The sequence below is a fragment of the Cyprinodon tularosa genome, unplaced genomic scaffold (assembly GCF_016077235.1).
Source record: "Cyprinodon tularosa strain WSP-4 unplaced genomic scaffold, ASM1607723v1 ctg407, whole genome shotgun sequence".
Taxonomy (NCBI): Eukaryota; Metazoa; Chordata; class Actinopteri; order Cyprinodontiformes; family Cyprinodontidae; genus Cyprinodon; species Cyprinodon tularosa.
The window spans coordinates 434,532-454,305 of NW_024039127.1; the positions used below are offsets into that span (position 1 = coordinate 434,532).

At 47.8% G+C, this 19,774-nt stretch overlaps 1 protein-coding gene across 3 annotated transcripts; it reads left to right on the forward strand.

Moving 5' to 3' along the window:
• Positions 1 to 761: 761 nt before the first annotated feature.
• LOC119791978 (PHD finger protein 20-like) lies at positions 762 to 17,911 on the forward strand. Of its 3 annotated transcripts, none has more exons than XM_038298389.1 (18): positions 762 to 832; positions 3,013 to 3,092; positions 3,325 to 3,499; positions 8,602 to 8,686; positions 8,760 to 8,833; positions 8,906 to 9,137; positions 9,229 to 9,312; positions 10,689 to 10,748; positions 10,821 to 11,004; positions 11,076 to 11,185; positions 11,255 to 11,377; positions 11,803 to 11,874; positions 11,958 to 12,097; positions 13,708 to 13,807; positions 14,371 to 14,566; positions 14,652 to 14,841; positions 16,875 to 17,094; positions 17,170 to 17,911. In XM_038298389.1, the coding sequence occupies exons 2-18, from the start codon at positions 3,013 to 3,015 to the stop codon at positions 17,304 to 17,306; spliced, it is 2,262 nt and encodes a 753-aa protein (XP_038154317.1). In that variant the 5' UTR covers positions 762 to 832; the 3' UTR covers positions 17,307 to 17,911. The 3 variants fall into 3 exon arrangements, with proteins under 3 accessions (XP_038154317.1, XP_038154315.1, XP_038154316.1); XM_038298387.1 differs by having other exon boundaries at positions 11,800 to 11,874; positions 17,170 to 17,910; XM_038298388.1 differs by having other exon boundaries at positions 788 to 937; positions 11,800 to 11,874; positions 17,170 to 17,910.
• The last annotated feature ends 1,863 nt before the right edge of the window (positions 17,912 to 19,774 follow it).

The following is a 19,774-nucleotide window of genomic DNA, read 5'->3' on the forward strand; positions in this document are numbered from 1 at the left end:
AGGTTTAGCGCCACCGCAGCACGGGAGGAGAATTACATCCAGGAGCAAATGGATAAAAATAGACCGGAGGAAAAAAAATCATGAATCGATTATCTTGCGGACGTATCGATGCATCGGATCGTCGGCTGTTGGATCGATGCATCGATACAAAACAATTATTATTTACACCCCAACAAAACACCATGAAAGACGATTTGAAACTCTGGATGAACCTCAGTCTTTATAGATCCACATCTTGACTAGAACTCAGGCTAATTTGGATTGAATCAGTTGAAGCAGGTTTGTTCCATGAAGGGTTTAGTGAGCAGTGAGCTAGGAGATTTCCATTATTGGAGACCTTCTGCATGAGGCAAAGCCTTTGCTGCTCAGATTTAGTCGTTGTTTTATTGAAATTTACCACTAATTTCACCAAACTGGATAGAAAATAAGAATAACAGAGCAGCTTATGTAACGCATGCCGGTTACATCACCTGAAATGCTCGCACTATGACCTCTGACCCCTCCTTGGAAAGGTCTGAGCCTCTAGTTTATAAAGATAAACTTTATCTTATGCTAAATTCAAAGTATTGATGTAATCCCTTTACATCCTTCTATGTGTATCTAATCACTATGACTATTTTTACTTTTATTCAGTTATTTATCGTTATTATTGTTCAATCCCCTGGCGATTGTTCACTGGAAATTGTTCTTATTTCTTTTGTTCTATAAAGAATTTTCTAATAAAGTTTATTTATATAAAAAAAAAAAAAAAAAAAACAGCTGGGCTTCCGTCCTCGCGCATGCGCAGTGCATCGGTCGGAGTCTGCGGAGCAGCTGAGGAGCAGATCCGGAGGTAAAGCTGCTTCCTCTCCCCAGGCTGGTTCATAATGCTCCTCCTCAGCGGGGAGGAGGCCTCCTGCTGCGGCTGCAGCTCCCAGTCTCACCTGGAGCGGTTCAGGTGATCCAGCTGCTGCAGCTCAGCTCATGCTAACCGTTAGCTGTTAGCTCACATATTCAGTCAATGTTGCCTCAGGCCGCGCTCTAAAACTTCAAGCGTTTGGTGTTAAATGTCCTTAAAGTTCATCAGCGCGTGTCTTTGCTCAGCTCTCAGCCTTTAGCCATGTGGCCGCGCGCTGCAGTTTGACGCTAACAACCACAGATAGCATTAGCCTTTAGCCACTGTCAGATATCTGATGATGCGGGAGGCGGGTCTTGTTGTTTACAGACAGCTGTTTGGGCCAATCAGCGCCCCGGGCTGGGAGGCGTGTCTCTGATTCTGTAACTTTTTATTCATTATCGGCCCGTTTGATCCTGAACCATCTGAACTGAAAGTGACTTAATGAACTCCTGTTAAGCTTCAAAGCAGTCTGGGCTTCAGACTGGGCGGAGTTTGACACCTGTCAATCAGAAAACTGAAAACAGCGCCTTCTGCTGGGCAGCCTGGAGAACAGCAAACACTAGAGATGGGCTCTGTTCGAAAACCTGGGCTGCATCCTCCAAGGACGCGGCCTACCTGGACTGGATCCTTTGAAGTCCGTGAAAATAAGGAGACCGGAAGAGTTTAAGCTGTTAATTCCATCAGGTCCAACCTTCTGAGGCTTTTACCGCCGCACGCGCTGTCGCTTAGCAACCGTAACAGCTGACACACAAAGCAGGAGAACAATAAATACTGAACTTTTCAAAACTGTTTCCTTTTAATTTTAATCTTTTTTAACCATAAACTGAACAAAGAATCCAGAGTGGAATAAAGGTTCCAAGCACCAGGAGCAGGAACTAATAAAAGCAAAGTGATGATAGAAACCTTAGTTAGTTAACTAATCACTAACACTGGTAACTGCTCAACAGACAGTATCACTATTTAACACAATGTTACAACTATAACCAGCGGCCTGCTCAGGTTTTGATCATTACATTGTTTAATCTAACCAAACTAGTTGTAACCAACTAGATTGGTTATTTTTCCAACCAATCTATTTTTAGGATCTATCCAACTGACAGCAGCTCTCCTCCAAACTCCCACATCTTGACTGAAAACTGAGGCTGTTTAAATTTCTGCCGACGATCTAAACAAGTTCCCATGGTGACGTGGTATGGTGGGGAGGAGAGGCTTCAGACGTCAACATTCAAAGTTTTCTATCTAAGGAAAACCAGCTGATTGCATCGACTCATTGACTCTTCAGCAATCCCTCACACTAAGCATGCTTGTAGCGACAGTGGAGAGGAAAAACTCCCTTTGAACAGGAAGAAACCTCCAGCAGAACCAGGCTCAGTGTGAGCGGCCATCTGCTGAGGCCCACTGGGGTTCAAGGAGACAGAAGCAGACATAGAAAAAGAAGCATAGATACAAAAGGCAACTGTCAACCAGCTCCACAGGCGGCCCCGTCCAGGAAACACACAGCCAGGCAGACGAGCTCCGAGCCAGCTCCCATGTCAGAGGATGAAGAGAGCACATCCAGTTAGTCACAGTCAGAGAAACAGGACTACACTGGAAAACAGGCCAAGCTCCAACATCTAGAAACAAAGGTGTTGATGGCAGCAGCACAGCTGATATTTCTCTCCAGGATGGAGTCACAGCCAAACAGGAACAGACCAGATGAAGCTACTATGAGAAAAAGCAGAGAGAGCAGAACGTTAGAGATTGAACTAACAGATTCTGCAGAGTGGGAGAATAGAGATAGAATGAAGCAGAATGATGAAAAAGGGGGTCCCTATGTCCTCCAGCAGTCTAAGCCTATAGCAGCAGAACTATAGAGATAGCTCAGGATAACCTGAGCCACTCTAACTAGAAGCTTTATCAAAAAGGAAAGTTTTAAGCCTAGCCTTAAAATATATACAGTTACATATGTATATATTTTTAATTTTTGTGTGGAAAGTTGTATTGTTTTTCTTTGTTGTATTTAATTTCTTTAGATGATGAATGTGTGCAATATGTTGTTTGTATTCCTGCGTGTAACAAAGATCATTTCCAGCTGGAATCTTTACCGTCGTTCTGATTCTGAGCTTTAACAGCTGCTCTGTGTCATTTTCTGGCAGATGAAAACTCCACCAGACAGATCTGGAATCACCTTTGAAATCGGGGCTCAGCTAGAGGCTCGTGATCGGCAGAAGAACTGGTCTGTTCTACTCTCACACACGTTCACCATTACACATCAAATGGTTTGACTTCACATCCTGTATTTAGAACCACTTCCTGGAAAGCCTCCTCTGGTATTCATGGAAGCTGCTTCATTGAAAATGAAAAAAATGAAAATTTTTTACAGAAACAGGAAGTGGGACAGGAAAGGAAAGCTGTTAGTGGTCAGATAGAAGTGGGAACCATCTGACCTCTGCTTGGTTTCCCATCAGGTATGCTGCCACCATCGAGAAGATCGACTACGATAAAGAGCGAGTTCTGGTCCACTACCGCCAGTGGAGCCGCCGGTACAACGAGTGGTTTCACTGGAGCTCGCCGTATCTCCGGCCTCTGGAGCGGGTCAGCCTGAGGAGGCAGGGCCTGGGCTCCCAGCAGCAGGCTCAGCCGGTACCACCGCTGTTCCTACTTCAGCTGTTTCCTTAGAACACAACCAGAACTTCAGCAGCATGTACAGAACATCAGAAGGTTTTCTCAGCATCTTCTCCTCCTTTCTCTCTGTTCCAGCCTTTGTCGAAATTAAATTAATGGTAAATTCTTCACATAAAACCTCAATATGGTTTCTTTTTTTGTTGTTTTTTTTTAATCTAGCAAATTTATTCCAGACAGAAAACTAAGAAGTTCAATTTCTATTAGTTTTCAAAGCCTATTCCATGATGCTCCAAGCTGAGCTTAGGTTCCAGCTGGTTGGACCCAATCAGGAAAGTCTCACAATCTACAGAAGATCCCGCACTGTAGGAAGTCAGAGGAACTGTCTGCAGAAAGGATCCAGAAACCTTTCTGCTGCTATTGAAGGTCCTCAAGAAACAAGTTCTCTGGAGCAAACAAGGAACTACTCCTCTCCATGGCCTACCATCCCTACTGTAAAGCACGGTAGTGGCAGCATCAAGCTCTGGGATGTTTATCAGCAACAGGAACTGGCAGACTGGTGAGGGAGAGATGGATGAACCAATAAATGGAGGCCTGATGGAGATTATATGTTCCCGAAAAAAGAACTGACAGCTGATGGAGACCTGACCTGGAGGCATGGGGTCCAAGAAGGCTGGAGACATGGGGTCAAAGAAGACTGGAGGCATGAGGTCCAAGAAGGCTGGAGGCATGGGGTCCATTAATGGTTGGAGACATGGGGTCCAAGAAGGCTGGAGACATGGGGTGCAAGAAGGCTGGAGGCATGGGGTCCAAGAAGGCTGGAGGCATGGGGTCCATTAATGGTTGGAGGCATAGGGTCCAAGAAGACTGGAGACATGGGGTCAAAGAAAGATGGAGGCATGGGGTCAAAGAAAGATGGAGGCATGGGGTCCAAGAAAGATGGAGGCATGGGGTCAAAGAAAGATGGAGGCATGGGGTCAAAGAAAGATGGAGGCATGGGGTCAAAGAAAGATGGAGGCATGGGGTCCAAGAAGACTGGAGACATGGGGTCAAAGAAAGATGGAGGCATGGGGTCAAAGAAAGATGGAGGCATGGGGTCAAAGAAAGATGGAGGCATGGGGTCAAAGAAAGATGGAGGCATGGGGTCAAAGAAAGATGGAGGCATGGGGTCAAAGAAAGATGGAGGCATGGGGTCAAAGAAAGATGGAGGCATGGGGTCAAAGAAAGATGGAGGCATGGGGTCCAAGAAGGCTGGAGGCATGGGGTGCAAGAAGGCTGGAGGCATGGGGTCCAAGAAGACTGGAGACATGGGGTCCAAGAAGACTGGAGGCATGGGGTCCAAGAAGACTGGAGACATGGGGTCCAAGAAGGCTGGAGACATGGGGTGCAAGAAGACTGGAGGCATGGGGTCCAAGAAGACTGGAGGCATGGGGTCCAAGAAGACTGGAGGCATGGGGTCCAAGAAGGCTGGAGACATGGGGTGCAAGAAGGCTGGAGGCATGGGGTCCAAGAAGACTGGAGACATGGGGTCCAAGAAGGCTGGAGACATGGGGTGCAAGAAGGCTGGAGGCATGGGGTCCAAGAAGACTGGAGGCATGGGGTCCAAGAAGACTGGAGGCATGGGGTCCAAGAAGACTGGAGACATGGGGTCCAAGAAGGCTGGAGACATGGGGTGCAAGAAGACTGGAGGCATGGGGTCCAAGAAGACTGGAGGCATGGGGTCCAAGAAGGCTGGAGACATGGGGTGCAAGAAGGCTGGAGGCATGGGGTCCAAGAAGACTGGAGACATGGGGTCCAAGAAGACTGGAGGCATGGGGTCCAAGAAGGCTGGAGACATGGGGTGCAAGAAGGCTGGAGGCATGGGGTCCAAGAAGACTGGAGGCATGGGGTCCAAGAAGACTGGAGGCATGGGGTCCAAGAAGACTGGAGGCATGGGGTCCATTAATGGTTGGAGGCATAGGTCCAAGAAGACTGGAGGCATGGGGTCCATTAATTTTTGGAGGCATAGGGTCCAAGAAGACTGGAGGCATGGGGTCCAAGAAGACTGGAGGCATGGGGTCCATTAATGGTTGGAGGCATAGGTCCAAGAAGACTGGAGGCATGGGGTCTAAGAAGACTGGAGGCATGGGGTCAAAGAAGACTGGAGGCATGGGGTCAAAGAAAGATGGAGGCATGGGGTCCAAGAAGACTGGAGGCATGGGGTCAAAGAAGACTGGAGGCATGGGGTCTAAGAAGACTGGAGGCATGGGGTCCAAGAAGACTGGAGGCATGGGGTCCAAGAAGACTGGAGGCATGGGGTCCAAGAAGACTGGAGGCATGGGGTCCAAGATGACTGGAGGCATGGGGTCCAAGAAGACTGGAGGCATGGGGTCCAAGAAGACTGGAGGCATGGGGTCCAAGAAGACTGGAGGCATGGGGTCCAAGAAGACTGGAGGCATGGGGTCCAAGAAGACTGGAGGCATGGGGTCAAAGAAAGATGGAGGCATAGGGTCCAAGAAGACTGGAGGCATGGGGTCAAAGAAGACTGGAGGCATGGGGTCCAAGAAAGATGGAGGCATGGGGTCCAAGAAGACTGGAGGCATGGGGTCCAAGAAGACTGGAGGCATGGGGTCCAAGAAGACTGGAGGCATGGGGTCCAAGAAGACTGGAGGCATGGGGTCAAAGAAGACTGGAGGCATGGGGTCAAAGAAAGATGGAGGCATGGGGTCCAAGAAGGCTGGAGGCATGGGGTCAAAGAAAACTGGAGGCATGGGGTCAAAGAAAGATGGAGGCATGGGGTCCAAGAAAGATGGAGGCATGGGGTCCAAGAAGACTGGAGGCATGGGGTCCAAGAAGACTGGAGGCATGGGGTCAAAGAAAACTGGAGGCATGTGGTCCAAGAAAGATGGAGGCATGGGGTCCAAGAAAGATGGAGGCATGGGGTCCAAGAAAGATGGATGCTTGGGGTCCATTAATGGTTGGAGGCATAGGGTCCAAGAAGACTGGAGGCATAGGGTCCAAGAAAGATGGAGGCATGGGGTCCAAGAAGGCTGGAGGCATGGGGTCAAAGAAAGATGGAGGCATGGGGTCCAAGAAAGATGGAGGCATGGGGTCCAAGAAGACTGGAGGCATGGGGTCAAAGAAAACTGGAGGCATGGGGTCAAAGAAAGATGGAGGCATGTGGTCCAAGAAAGATGGAGGCATGGGGTCCAAGAAGGCTGGAGGCATGGGGTCCATGAAAGATGGAGGCATGGGGTCCAAGAAAGATGGAGGCATGGGGTCCAAGAAAGATGGAGGCATGGGGTCCAAGAAAGATGGATGCATGGGGTCCATTAATGGTTGGAGGCATAGGCTCCAAGAAGACTGGAGGCATGTGGTCCAAGAAGACTGGAGGCATGTGGTCCAAGAAGACTGGAGGAATGGGGTCCAAGAAGACTGGAGGCATGGGGTCCAAGAAGGCAGGAGGCATGGGGTCCATTAATGGTTGGAGGCATAGGGTCCAAGAAGACTGGAGGCATAGGGTCCAAGAAGACTGGAGGCATGGGGTCAAAGAAAGATGGAGGCATGGGGTCCAAGAAAGATGGAGGCATGGGGTCCAAGAAAGATGGAGGCATGGGGTCCCAGAAAGATGGAGGCATGGGGTCCCAGAAGGCTGGAGGCATGGGGTCCAAGAAAGATGGAGGCATGGGGTCCAAGAAAGATGGAGGCATGGGGTCCCAGAAGGCTGGAGGCATGGGGTCCAAGAAAGATGGAGGCGTGGGGTCCAAGAAAGATGGAGGCGTGGGGTCCAAGAAAGATGGAGGCGTGGGGTCCAAGAAAGATGGAGGCATGGGGTCCAAGAAAGATGGAGGCATGGGGTCCAAGAAAGATGGAGGCATGGGGTCCCAGAAGGCTGGAGGCATGGGGTCCAAGAAAGATGGAGGCGTGGGGTCCAAGAAAGATGGAGGCGTGGGGTCCAAGAAAGATGGAGGCATGGGGTCCAAGAAAGATGGAGGCATGGGGTCCCAGAAAGATGGAGGCATGGGGTCCCAGAAGGCTGGAGGCATGGGGTCCAAGAAAGATGGAGGCATGGGGTCCAAGAAAGATGGAGGCATGGGGTCCAAGAAAGATGGAGGCGTGGGGTCCAAGAAAGATGGAGGCGTGGGGTCCAAGAAAGATGGATGCATAGGGTCCAAGAAAGATGGAGGCATGGGGTCCAAGAAGACTGGAGGCGTGGGGTCCAAGAAAGATGGAGGCGTGGGGTCCAAGAAAGATGGAGCCGTGGGGTCCAAGAAAGATGGAGGCATGGGGTCCAAGAAGGCTGAGGTTGCAGCTAAAGGAGGGTCAGCAAAGTATGAGGGGTGTGAAAACTTCTGGAAATGGATTCTCATTTTGCTCTTTTGTAGAATCACCTAAAGAGGTTTGATGTGGAACAAGATAAATTTATGAACATTTGGAGGAAGGCTGGAATAGAATTACACGATGGAGTAGGTTCATGCTGTGGGCCTTCATCTGATGGGTTCACTGTAGAAGGTTCCGGCTCGGTCTGTTTGAGCTCATTATGAAAGTTTGGACTTTATTCTGTCAATTAGAATTAGTTTACAGAATAAAATCTGCTTTAGATTCGTTTATTTGTTTTAATTATTGATTAAAATTTATGTTTTTAGTTTTATCTTCATTGTGGGGGGGGGGGGGGGGGGGGGGGGGGGGGGCTGGGGGGCTGGGGGGGGAAAAATCCTGTTAAACCATTTTACACGTGATAACCAAAAACATTTTATGAAATTTTAACCTGATTATTTATTCAGGTTTTTGAATCAAAGTATGAAATCTGATTGAAAAATGCTAAAAATTAGTCGTTTTTTCTTAAAATAAGTGGATTAGTTCTTGAATTGAGGAGGTAAAAATATTCATTCCATTGGTCAATCATCTTATTTAGAAACTCAGATTAAAGGGAAACACACTTCATTTAAGAGAGTTTTTACTTTAGATCATTTTTGCAGTGTAGAACTAATAAATAATCAGATCAAATAATTTTTCTGAAGTCATTGAATCTCAGAAACCTGGTAATGAAATGAGGAGCAGATGATCGGTGACCTGATCTCCAGTCACTCCGCAGACGGAACCTTTGAAGGTTCCCGTTCTGATGTCTCCTGTTTCCGTCTCAGATGTTTGCTTCAGGAACCAAAGTTCTGGCCTGTTGGACCGACTGCCGCTTCTACCCAGCAAAAATCCTCAAAGTCAACAAAGACGGTGAGACTTTCAGGGTCGGACTGGTTTCAGTCCATGAAGACCATGAAGTGAATCAGAATCTGCTCCGTTTCAGAGTCCTGCACGGTGCGGTTCTATGACGGCGTGGTCCAGACGGTGAAGCCCACCAAGATCAAACCCTTCCAGCAGGTCAGAGCAGCAGCTTCATCAGGTCCATCTAAGCTCTCCTGCTTCTTCACTGAAGGTCCTGTTTCTGTTCAGAGGTCCAGATCAGAGAAGAGCGCCGTTGGGAGCGAGGGATGCGAGGAAGGAGAGAGTGAGGAGGAGGAGGAGCAGAACCCTAAAGCAGAGGGAGACGCGGAGGAGGAGGAGCAGAGGAAGAAGAATGTAGAAGAAGAAGAAGCATCAGAGGAGAAGGAGGGAGTGGAGGAGGGAGGGAGGAGAGCAGAATCCTCATCCATCCATCCAACAGCGAAGAAGAAAGCAGAAAGCAGTAATGATGACCTTTGACCTCTGATGTCTGCTCCTTCCCTTTGTTTCCAGCTAGAAGGTGAATCCTGTTTGGTTTCTCTGGTTCTGCTCAGACAGGAGTGATGGAGTCCAGCAACAGCCAATCGCAGCAGACCCCGCCCCGGCAGCTGTTCCTAACCCCGCCCACATCGACAAAGGTAAACCAGCAGGTCGCTTTACACCCCCGAACACGCTCACTATCAGGGTCGGTCCAAAGATTTCCGTCAGAGGAACAAGTTAGAAGATGGACTTCTGAGCGGGTCGCTGCACAGCCTTATGGACTTTAAGATGATGTCACCCGATTAATCTGACCAATCACTGAATGGATCAGTTAGTTGATGCTCTGACGGTCCTTCATTTTCTCCACAATTATATGACCTATAGATTACAATATAATCTGGTAAAGCTGTTTAAAACATCTCTCAATGTCGCTAAAAAGTTCTTATTCTTTTATGGAAGGTTTTTCCAGATCTGCTGATGTGCACAGGGATTACAGTAATCCAGCTCCAGGCTGGATTTCTGTCTCGTAGTGATTTCCTGCGGGTAAATGAAATTACTCGAAAATAAATTGACAGTAAATAAGTAAAAAAAAAAAAAAAAAGACTAAATCCCCGTTGCGTTTGTCAGCCAATGGTAGTGCCGCTACCCGATCCGTCCCGGAAGCGCGATCCGTTCTGCGGATCATGCACTATCAGCTCATCTGCGCATCCAGATATACATCGGGTCGTTTTTATTGTAACAGAATATCCCAGTAAACCTGTTCCACCTTTAAATCTGCAGCTCTCCCTGCTTCTCTCTGTTTAAAAACATTTATCAACCTCTTTACTGATATAATGATGCTAGAAACAAAGTTTCTAGATCTGTAGAAGCTCTGCAGTCTGATTCTGTCTGTTCAATAAGAAAACATTTGAACCTGGAACTGGGAGTCATGGTCCTTTTTTTAAGTAGTAAAGAAGAACAAGCTTCTTGCATTATAATACTAACTTTTATAAACTTACAATCTGTTGCATTTAGCTGAACAAACTCTGTGGGTCTAATGAACAGATTTTTCGGTGACGTCTTTAAGTTGTTTAACCAACCCATCTCCTAATTTTCACTTAAACATAAATCCCAGTAGCTCCCGTCTGATGCTGCTTTGTGTCTCTCCTCCTCCACGGAGCGACTCTGTACGCAGTGAAATGTAAAGGCAGATCAGATGTCTCACAGATCCGATGATGTAACACCTAGAGGCGGGACATGGGAGCAGAGCAAGAGAGAAAAAATAAACACGGACTGAAAACGCTCTGAGCACAGTTAGCTGCACCCAACCTCTGCTACCTTTGGCTAAAGTAAATGAGCGGAAAGGGGAAACAACTGAGATTATTGATGGAGACTGTCCAAACCAGTCCAGAGTTGGTGGGGACATGTCCACACCAGTCCTTCACAAAGTTACCCCTGTGGGGGGGGGACAGTATGCTGGACCCCATCATCTGATCTCTGCATGTGGTTCTGTGAGCAGGTTCTGAAGGGTTAACGTTGTCCCTCTCCTCCTCAGATGTCCTGATGGAGCGTCAGGCTCACCTTCCCACCACGCATAAGTTCAGCAGAGAGCCACGTAAGCATCTCCACTGTCCTCGGGGTCAGAGGTCAGCCGGCTGGCGTGTAACTCAGCGTTTCCCCCTCTCAGTCTACAGGGTGATAAAGAACCAGCCTCCTCCCATCCTCTCCATCGAGCTGGACCACAACCCCTTCAAGTGTCCATCTCCTGGCTGTTCCAAGTCCTTCAGGAAGGCCAGCCTGCTTCACTACCACATCAAATACTACCACTCTGACCAGCAGCTGGACGCGGGCGGCGAGCCGGAGACCTCCAGGTGAGTTCTGCTCCCGCGGCCGCTCTGCAGCCTCCGCGGCTGCCTCTCACCTGCTGTGCTCGCCACTGCAGGAGGAAGAGGTCGTCTTCTGAAGGAGGAGATTTCCCTTCCAGCAAGAAGGCAGAGATCCAGGCCGGCAGCTGTCACCATGACGACAGAGAGCTGGGCATCATGTCAACAGGTGGGTCACTCTCTTAGAAACGGACGTCTTCAGAACAGCAGGAGGTAAACGTCTCGCTTCTGTTTCCAGAGACGAAGAAGGATGAGAAGAAGGAGAAGCCAGGAGGACACGACCGGAAGGACAGGAAGCACTTTCTACGAGTCAAACTGAGGAAGAAGAAAAAGAAGAAGAAGAAGAAGAAGAGTCAGTCAGGTAATATCTGATCTCCATCCTTTCATCCATCTGTCGTCACTTCTGGTATGTTTCCATATCTGAGGAAGCTTCATTTGGTTCTCGGATCATTTGGATCCGACCTCAGCTGCTCAGAAATACTCAGCTGCTGGTTGTTCAGTGTACTGGGAGGAGCAGTCAGGTGTGACACCTCCTCCTGGAGATGCCAGGCAGCCTACTGGGGTCCCATGAAGGAGAAACCCTCCTCTCTCTGCAAACTCAGGCCCTCTGGAGTCACTGAGCTGGTGACACCTGTTCCTCAGCAGATCTACAGCAATGTCCTAGTTAAAGTCCAGACTCCAACCTGACTTTCATTCCAGCTTTGCAGCACCGTGTCCTTCACTGGCAGGTGGACCATGTTTGGCCTTTAGGTTGAGTGATTCGTGTTTGCTCTGACCTCTCAGCAGGATTCGGGGGCAGTAGTGACGACGAGATGTCAGACAGACCGCCCATCACCCTGAAGCTCTCACACTCGCACGGTAGCTGCACACCAGAACCAATCAACACCAGTGACTTCACAGGAACACAGAAACAGGAATGCTGTGGTTTTCTCTTCCCCCAGTGGACGATGGCAGCGATTGGTCAACATTAACGGCTGAGAGCGGAGAGGAATCCTCCTGGCCTGTCACTATGGAGATGGACGATTGTGAGGTGGTGAGGTGCGTGTGTGAGGTGGACGAAGAGAACGACTTCATGATTCAGGTAATACTCAACACACACCTGTGTTTCACAAACCTACTGAGGACCCTGCTCTGATTTGTGTTTATTGTAAACTTTTCTATGTCCTAACCATTACCAGTACCTAAATAACCATTACCTATACCTCACTAACCATTACCCTAATCATTACCTGTACCTAACAAATCATTACACTAACCATTAACAATATCTAACTAACCCCTACCCTGGCATAAACAGTACCTAACTAACCGGTGCCTGCTCTAACCGGTGCCTGCCCTAACCGGTGCCTGCCCTAACCGGTGCCTGCTATAACCGGTGCCTGCTCTAACCGGTGCCTGCTCTAACCGGTGCCTGCTCTAACCGGTGCCTGCTCTAACCGGTGCCTGCTCTAACCGGTGCCTGCTCTAACCGTTGCCTGCTCTAACCGGTGCCTGCTCTAACCGGTGCCTGCTCTAACCGGTGCCTGCTCTAACCGGTGCCTGCTCTAACCGGTGCCTGCTCTAACCGGTGCCTGCTCTAACCGGTGCCTGCTCTAACCGGTGCCTGCTCTAACCGGTGCCTGCTCTAACCGGTGCCTGCCCTAACCGGTGCCTGCTCTAACCGGTGCCTGCTCTAACCGGTGCCTGCTCTAACCGGTGCCTGCCCTAACCGGTGCCTGCTCTAACCGGTGCCTGCTCTAACCGGTGCCTGCTCTAACCGGTGCCTGCCCTAACCGGTGCCTGCTCTAACCGGTGCCTGCTCTAACCGGTGCCTGCTCTAACCGGTGCCTGCTCTAACCGGTGCCTGCCCTAACCGGTGCCTGCCCTAACCGGTGCATGCTCTAACCGGTGCCTGCTCTAACCGGTGCCTGCTCTAACCGGTGCCTGCTCTAACCGGTGCCTGCTCTAACCGGTGCCTGCTCTAACCGGTGCATGCTCTAACCGGTGCATGCTCTAACCGGTGCCTGCTCTAACCGGTGCCTGCTCTAACCGGTGCCTGCTCTAACCGGTGCCTGCTCTAACCGGTGCCTGCTCTAACCGGTGCCTGCTCTAACCGGTGCCTGCTCTAACCGGTGCCTGCTCTAACCGGTGCCTGCTCTAACCGGTGCATGCTCTAACCGGTGCCTGCTCTAACCGGTGCCTGCTCTAACCGGTGCCTGCTCTAACCGGTGCCTGCTCTAACCGGTGCCTGCTCTAACCGGTGCCTGCTCTAACCGGTGCCTGCTCTAACCGGTGCCTGCTCTAACCGGTGCATGCTCTAACCGGTGCCTGCTCTAACCGGTGCCTGCTCTAACCGGTGCCTGCTCTAACCGGTGCCTGCTCTAACCGGTGCATGCTCTAACCGGTGCCTGCTCTAACCGGTGCCTGCTCTAACCGGTGCCTGCTCTAACCGGTGCCTGCTCTAACCGGTGCCTGCTCTAACCGGTGCCTGCTCTAACCGGTGCATGCTCTAACCGGTGCCTGCTCTAACCGGTGCCTGCTCTAACCGGTGCCTGCTCTAACCGGTGCCTGCTCTAACCGGTGCCTGCTCTAACCGGTGCCTCTCTGTCTGACATTAAAACTTTAATGACTGTAAACTGTGATGCGTGACCAAACCATGGAGGTTTGTAAGGAGGGTTGACTGACCTCAGGTCTGTTTCTGTGTGTCTGCAGTGTGAGTCGTGTCTCTGCTGGCAGCATGGAACCTGTATGGGTTTATATGAAGACAATGTCCCTCACAACTACATCTGCTACTACTGCAGGCAGACCTCAGGTAGGTGCTACAGCTGCAGAGGCCTCCTGGAAGCTTTAGAACAGAGGTCTTCAACAGGGGGTCTATAGAGGTACTGCATGGGGGTCGAAAAGTTTTGGTTGATTAGACTTTTTTTATTTTCCCTCCTGCAATTATTTCCACTAATTGAAATGTCTTTAAATCCACATGAACATGAATCCGACAGACTGTAGTAAACAGATAAATGGAGGCAGAAGATGTCTTTCAGTCATCAATGCTCACATTCAGAGACACACAGGAGCTCTTTCAAGCTGGACACCGTTTCATTCACAACACCTGTACCATCAACCAGGAATCAGAAATACTTTAATAATCCCAGGGAGGGATTACTTTAGTTACATTACTCCATCTGTAATAGAGCGACTATATGAGCGGTTGGATAGAACACTATTTCATACAATATATATCATTAGGGGGTCCTGCTCCATCTGCCATCAGTTTGGGGTCCTTGGCCTGGAAAACGTCTGAAGACTCCTGATTTAGAAGAAAACAGCCAAAGTCTAAACAAAAACCTTCCTCTGAAAAACCTTCTTCTTCTGCTGTAGGTTGGAGGCGAGCGCAGCGGTTCCTCTCTGAACCTGACCTGCTGATCTCAGGTCACATGTTCGGCCTGTCATGTGTGAAGGAGAACTATTCAGAGATCAACGCCTCAAAGATCTCCCATACCAGCCACCTGCTGGCGCAGACACACGCCCTCCATCAGGTCCTCAGTGGCCTGCAGCTAAAGATCAGCCTGCTACGGTGAGAAGAGAGCCTGGCGGCGCTGTTCCATTCCATTCTGCAGTGACGTCCACTCACTGCCTCTCCATATGTCTGCCTCCCCCAGCTCTCCCTCACACCCCGACCTGCAGCTGTGGAGGTCACCATGGAGACAGGAAGAGGCGCTGAGGCTGACATCCAGCCAGAAAGATGAGCCTCCCATCTGTTACGTCAGTAGCGAGCACTGCTATCAGAAACCAGAGGCATCATTGGAAACGGCTGAGGAGGAGCTGATGGTGGGAGATGGCCAGCAGCAGGTAGCGTGCGCTTGCATCAGGATAGATGTGGTGATGGATCAGTGTGACGCAGTCTAAACTCAGATCTGTGATCGTCTTATCAGAGAGCTGCGATTGGAGCACCGTGAAAACTAAATTATTAATAGAATAGAATAGAAAATCCCTTTATTGTCCCACAATGGGAATATTCTGGTGTTTATAGCAGCAAAACGAAGTCGCACAAATATGGACCTTAGAAAAATGTATCAGAATAACATAATAGTGAAGAATTAAGTAGGGATGCAGGATATAATCGGCCCCCTATCGGTATCGGCCTTAAAACTGAATATCGGACATCGGCCACCCCACCGATATTTAACCCGATATTTGATCAGCTTCTGAGTTTCTAAAGTCTAAAAAAAAAAAAAAAAAAAATACTACTTCTTCTTCCTCAAAAACTTCTTTTTTACAGACTTAAAAACTTCTAAAGACGAGGGAAAAAATATTGATACATTAAAATATCCCAATATCTTCATATGCTGATATATTGCCATTTAAAAACACCATATCAATCTCTTTTAGTAATGAAATATTGCTATATGTCATCGTTATGCTACGAAATCCCCCGAAAATTAACCAAATGTTGCCATATTTTTATATGTTGATATATTGACGCGGTATCGATCTATTTTACTAACAAAATCTCACAAGAATTTGCAAAATATCACGAGAGTTTGTAACAGAACGATGAAATTTCACCAGATCTTCAAAGTAAAATAGATCGATACCGCGTTTTTAAAAATCTATTTGATATCAGCACATGAAAATATATTTGAGTATATTATTTTTCAGTGTCAGAAATGGATAACAAAACTGCTATTTTCAATGACTACTTATTTTTGTCCAGCTTTAACATCGGTATCGATATCGGTTATCGGCTACATGAGTTTTAAAATATTGGCATATCGGATATCGGCCAAAATCCCAATATCCTGCATCCCTATAATTAAGGGATAAACAATAAAATACTGTAAAGTGTTTTAACAATATAAACTGAGCACCTGGAGAATAAATAACCAATATGCAGCTGTGGACATTTTTCCAGTAATTTGAAAATAGCAGCAACATCAGAGATGTGCAGAATGACAGCAGCAGGTTATTTAACTGACTAAGGTAGAAACTGAGCAGAATCAGCATCTTCCAGGTGGCGGGAGGAAGGATCTGTGATGATGCTACCGGATCCGTTCTGCGGATCATGCAGCTCATCTGTGCATCCAGATATACATCGGGTCGTCCTCCATTTTACTTTGTTAAAAAAACCTAAATGGCGTTTTCCCTCCCCAGAAATAGTAAACGTACTAAAATATAATGTTTTAAAGGTTAATAATTTATTTCCTGAGAAATTAAATGCCTTAAAATCTGTTTTTTTGCTCTGTTCCCGATCTGCACCAGAAATGGGATGCTACGCTACTTTGGGTGCTAACTTTCTCGGCTTTGGATTTAAACACAAATCTAGTCTTTTTGAGTTTTATGTTTTTGTTTCGTTTTAGCGTAATTCTATATAGTGTGTAATCTGAAGAAAGAAACAACTGAAATGCAGATAAACAGTTTAATCAGATTTACTGCTCTGAGCGTGTCCCATGATGACGTCAGAGAAGCTGTTTAACGCCGAAAATGTTCAAAGCATAAAAATTGTCTCACAGAAGTCATAAAACGTTTTTCAAAGATGTGTATTAGCATTCTTTGGTGAGTTAAAGATAGAAATAACTCATTTTAGTACCATAGTTACATTATTTATGTAACTATGGTACTTACAGTATGTATATCTGTTGGCGCATGAGCAGAACGGATCATGCTTCCGGGGCGGATCGGGTAGTGATAACGCTCCCTGGTGCATTTATGGTGCAGCAGTCTGTCACTGAAGGAGCTGTCCAGTTCAGCACCAGCTGAACCAGCATTTAGTGAGGATGTGTCTGTTTCCCACCTCCTGCACTGAGTCCAGAGGGCATCCAATCACAATAATCATAATTTAATAAGTGAAAACATTTCGGCGTGTTTCTGTTTCTCTCTGTTAGCCTGAAGATGTGAGGAGAGCGGCTTCTCTGAGCGCTGTGGACACCGTCACTGGGACCCACAGTCACAGCCTCCTCAGCAGGGCACCAGAGAACCAGGCTGAGGGCCCGACCCGCAGCCAGATGTCGGCGGCTCAGTGCCGGCTGAACCTGCTGGAGCACGTGGAGTCGCTCCATCATCAGATCAGCTCCAGGATGGACCTGATCGAGCGAGAGCTGGACGGTAAGAGCAGGACAGCTGGGGGGCTTCGTTTCCTCCCTGATGAGAAAAGTGAGCAAAGCTGGTTTCTTCCTGCAGTTCTGGAGTCATGGCTCGACCACTCAGGAGAGCTGGAGCCACCGGACCCTCTGTCCCGCCTCCCGCAGCTTAAGCAGCGAATCAGGCGGCTGCTGAGCGACCTGTGCACGGTGAGACGCCTGGCGGTCTGCCGCTGATGATGAAGGAGAAAACACTCAGCTGTTCCTGCTGGGAAAACCTTCTCCTCTACAGAGACTGAACCAGGACCAGAACCGGGCCGGTCCATCGATACCAGGACGACGGCTCCCTGCAGACATCCTTATATTAACGCACTAATATTCATCCAAACTGTAATTAGTTTTTTAAACCTTTTTGTTTTTTAGCAGATGTTTCTAGAAACCAGCAGCAGTTTTATCCCCAGAAACAGAATTTAAAAAACCTGACGGCCTGTAGGGGGCGCCTGTGAGGATCCAGGTTCATTGCTGGTTTAAATGAACCAGTGGGGGGGCTGAAGGTTAGCGGGTCAGGCGGTTCTGCTGGGGGTTTTTACCGGGACGTTCCTGGCTGACTGAGACCCTCAGATGGGTCCAGTCAGAGCAGGAGAAGGTTCTGATGATCCGCTGCTGCTGCTGTTTCTATTTCCCACCTTCATCCGTATGAAGCCACAGGAGGTTCTGGTTCTGTGCTGATCCAGTTCTGTAAATAGTGGATCAGAATGCTGCCTGCAGGTCCGCTACCTTCACCTGGTTCTGCTGACCCGTTCTCCAGAAATGTTCTCTCCTCCAGTCCTGGACTGGTTGCTGTGGTTCTGTCTCAGAGGGTCCAGGATCATCAGAACACACATCAGGTCTTCCACCTCTGGCTCAGATCCAGTCCTCTTCGTTTGGACCTTCAATGGATCCGGTTCTGGTACCTGCTGGACCGTTTCAGAAGCTGGTGCTGACCGGGCTGGACCCTGAAGGTCTGAGGGTTCTGGCCTGGATGGAGCTCATCTGACCCTCAGGCTGACCTGTAGCTCTGCACCACATGCAGGTGCTGGTCCGGTTCAGACCGGTTGAGATGTCGGTTCTGTGATTTTCAGTCCAGCTGATCTTCAAAGGTGAGAAAATGGATGGACTTCATTTCTAAGTGAACCAGAGAAGAAGACAGCAGCTTCCAACAGCAGCAGCTCAGATCGACAAATGTTCATCTGATGTTTTTAGACCCGTAGATTTATTTTGGTAGATGATTGATTCCAAGCTGGACTGTTTTTGAGGGAGGAAATAAACATATTCAACACTTTGGACCATTTGTTCTGGTCTGTTCTGGTCAAACCAAAGCCGGTTCCTCTGCTGGTCCTTCAGACCAGCAGAACCTGCTCCTCATAACTCAATTCTATTCAGTTTATTTCTATAGCTCCAGTTCACATCATTTAATCTCAGGTCACTTTCCAGTTCACCAGATCATCCAGTCAGATTGATTCAAAGTTTTCTATCTGAGGAAAACCAGCTGATTGCATCGACTCATTGACTCTTCAGCAATCCCTCACACTAAGCATGCTTGTAGCGACAGTGGAGAGGAAAAACTCCCTTTGAACAGGAAGAAACCTCCAGCAGAACCAGGCTCAGTGTGAGCGGCCATCTGCTGAGGCCCACTGGGGTTCAAGGAGACAGAAGCAGACATAGAAAAAGAAGCATAGATACAAAAGGCAACTGTCAACCAGCTCCACAGGCGGCCCCGTCCAGGAAACACACAGCCAGGCAGACGAGCTCCGAGCCAAAATGGAGTTTTTCCTCTCCACTGTCGCTACAAGCATACAAGATTTTATTTTTCTCCCAGATAGCGTCTCATCTTCTGTCTCAGATCAGGCAGAAATAAGTTCAGGTCATTTTTTAATCATTTTGCTGCAGAACCAGATTTTTCTAACGGCTGTGAGTCCTTTGATCTTTGGTGTTTCTTATATTTTAACTTTGCGTAGCTGCGGTGCTTCATTTGTCACCTCAGACATTTCTGCAGTTTTTGCTCATTTTTGTTCCAATTAAATGTTTTAGATCATGAGTCAAAGACCAAACGATGAGATAAATCCTACCGACCCGTCAATCAGGTGGCCGTTCATTTCCTCTGACCTCCGTATTTCTGGTGCAGTTTGCTGCTGCGTCGGATGACAGCAGATGGTCCCGCTGAGCCACCATCCGGACTCACAGATTCAACCGGCCGCTCACAAAAACACATTTAACGCTCTTCAACTGTCAATTATTAAACTTAAAATATGTTGATTTTATTATTATGACCTCAGTTTTTAGATTATGAAACAATGTTTATTATCAACTGATTTTCATTTTTTTTCATTTTTGCTTCAGTATTTTGATTTTTGAAAAAATGAGAATATTTAAATATTTCTAAATCTTGAGCTAAAAAACAAAAGCTTTCCATATGCCTTAAAGAAAATCATAAACTATATTTAATTCTTCAGCAGCAAATCGAAGAGAAGATCTGAATTTCTGTATTAAATTATAAGTAAAGTTTTGTAAATAATTTTAAATTCAAATGTTAAAAACATGATGTAATTATCTCTAAAGTTCAATAAAGCTCTGATGAATGCTGGATGGATCCAAACTTTGATTTTAAAATATTTATTGGGAATCTGGGAAGAATTTTCCAGGAATCACAGAAACCAGAATCCTGA

Coding starts and splice junctions, on each gene's coding strand:
- LOC119791978 (XM_038298387.1), top strand. CDS start 3,013: ATGAAAACTCCACCAGACAGATCTGGAATCACCTTTGAAATCGGGGCT. Junction 10,749..10,820: donor TAAGTTCAGCAGAGAGCCAC/GTAAGCATCTCC, acceptor TCCCCCTCTCAG/TCTACAGGGTGATAAAGAAC. Junction 11,005..11,075: donor GGCGAGCCGGAGACCTCCAG/GTGAGTTCTGCT, acceptor TCGCCACTGCAG/GAGGAAGAGGTCGTCTTCTG.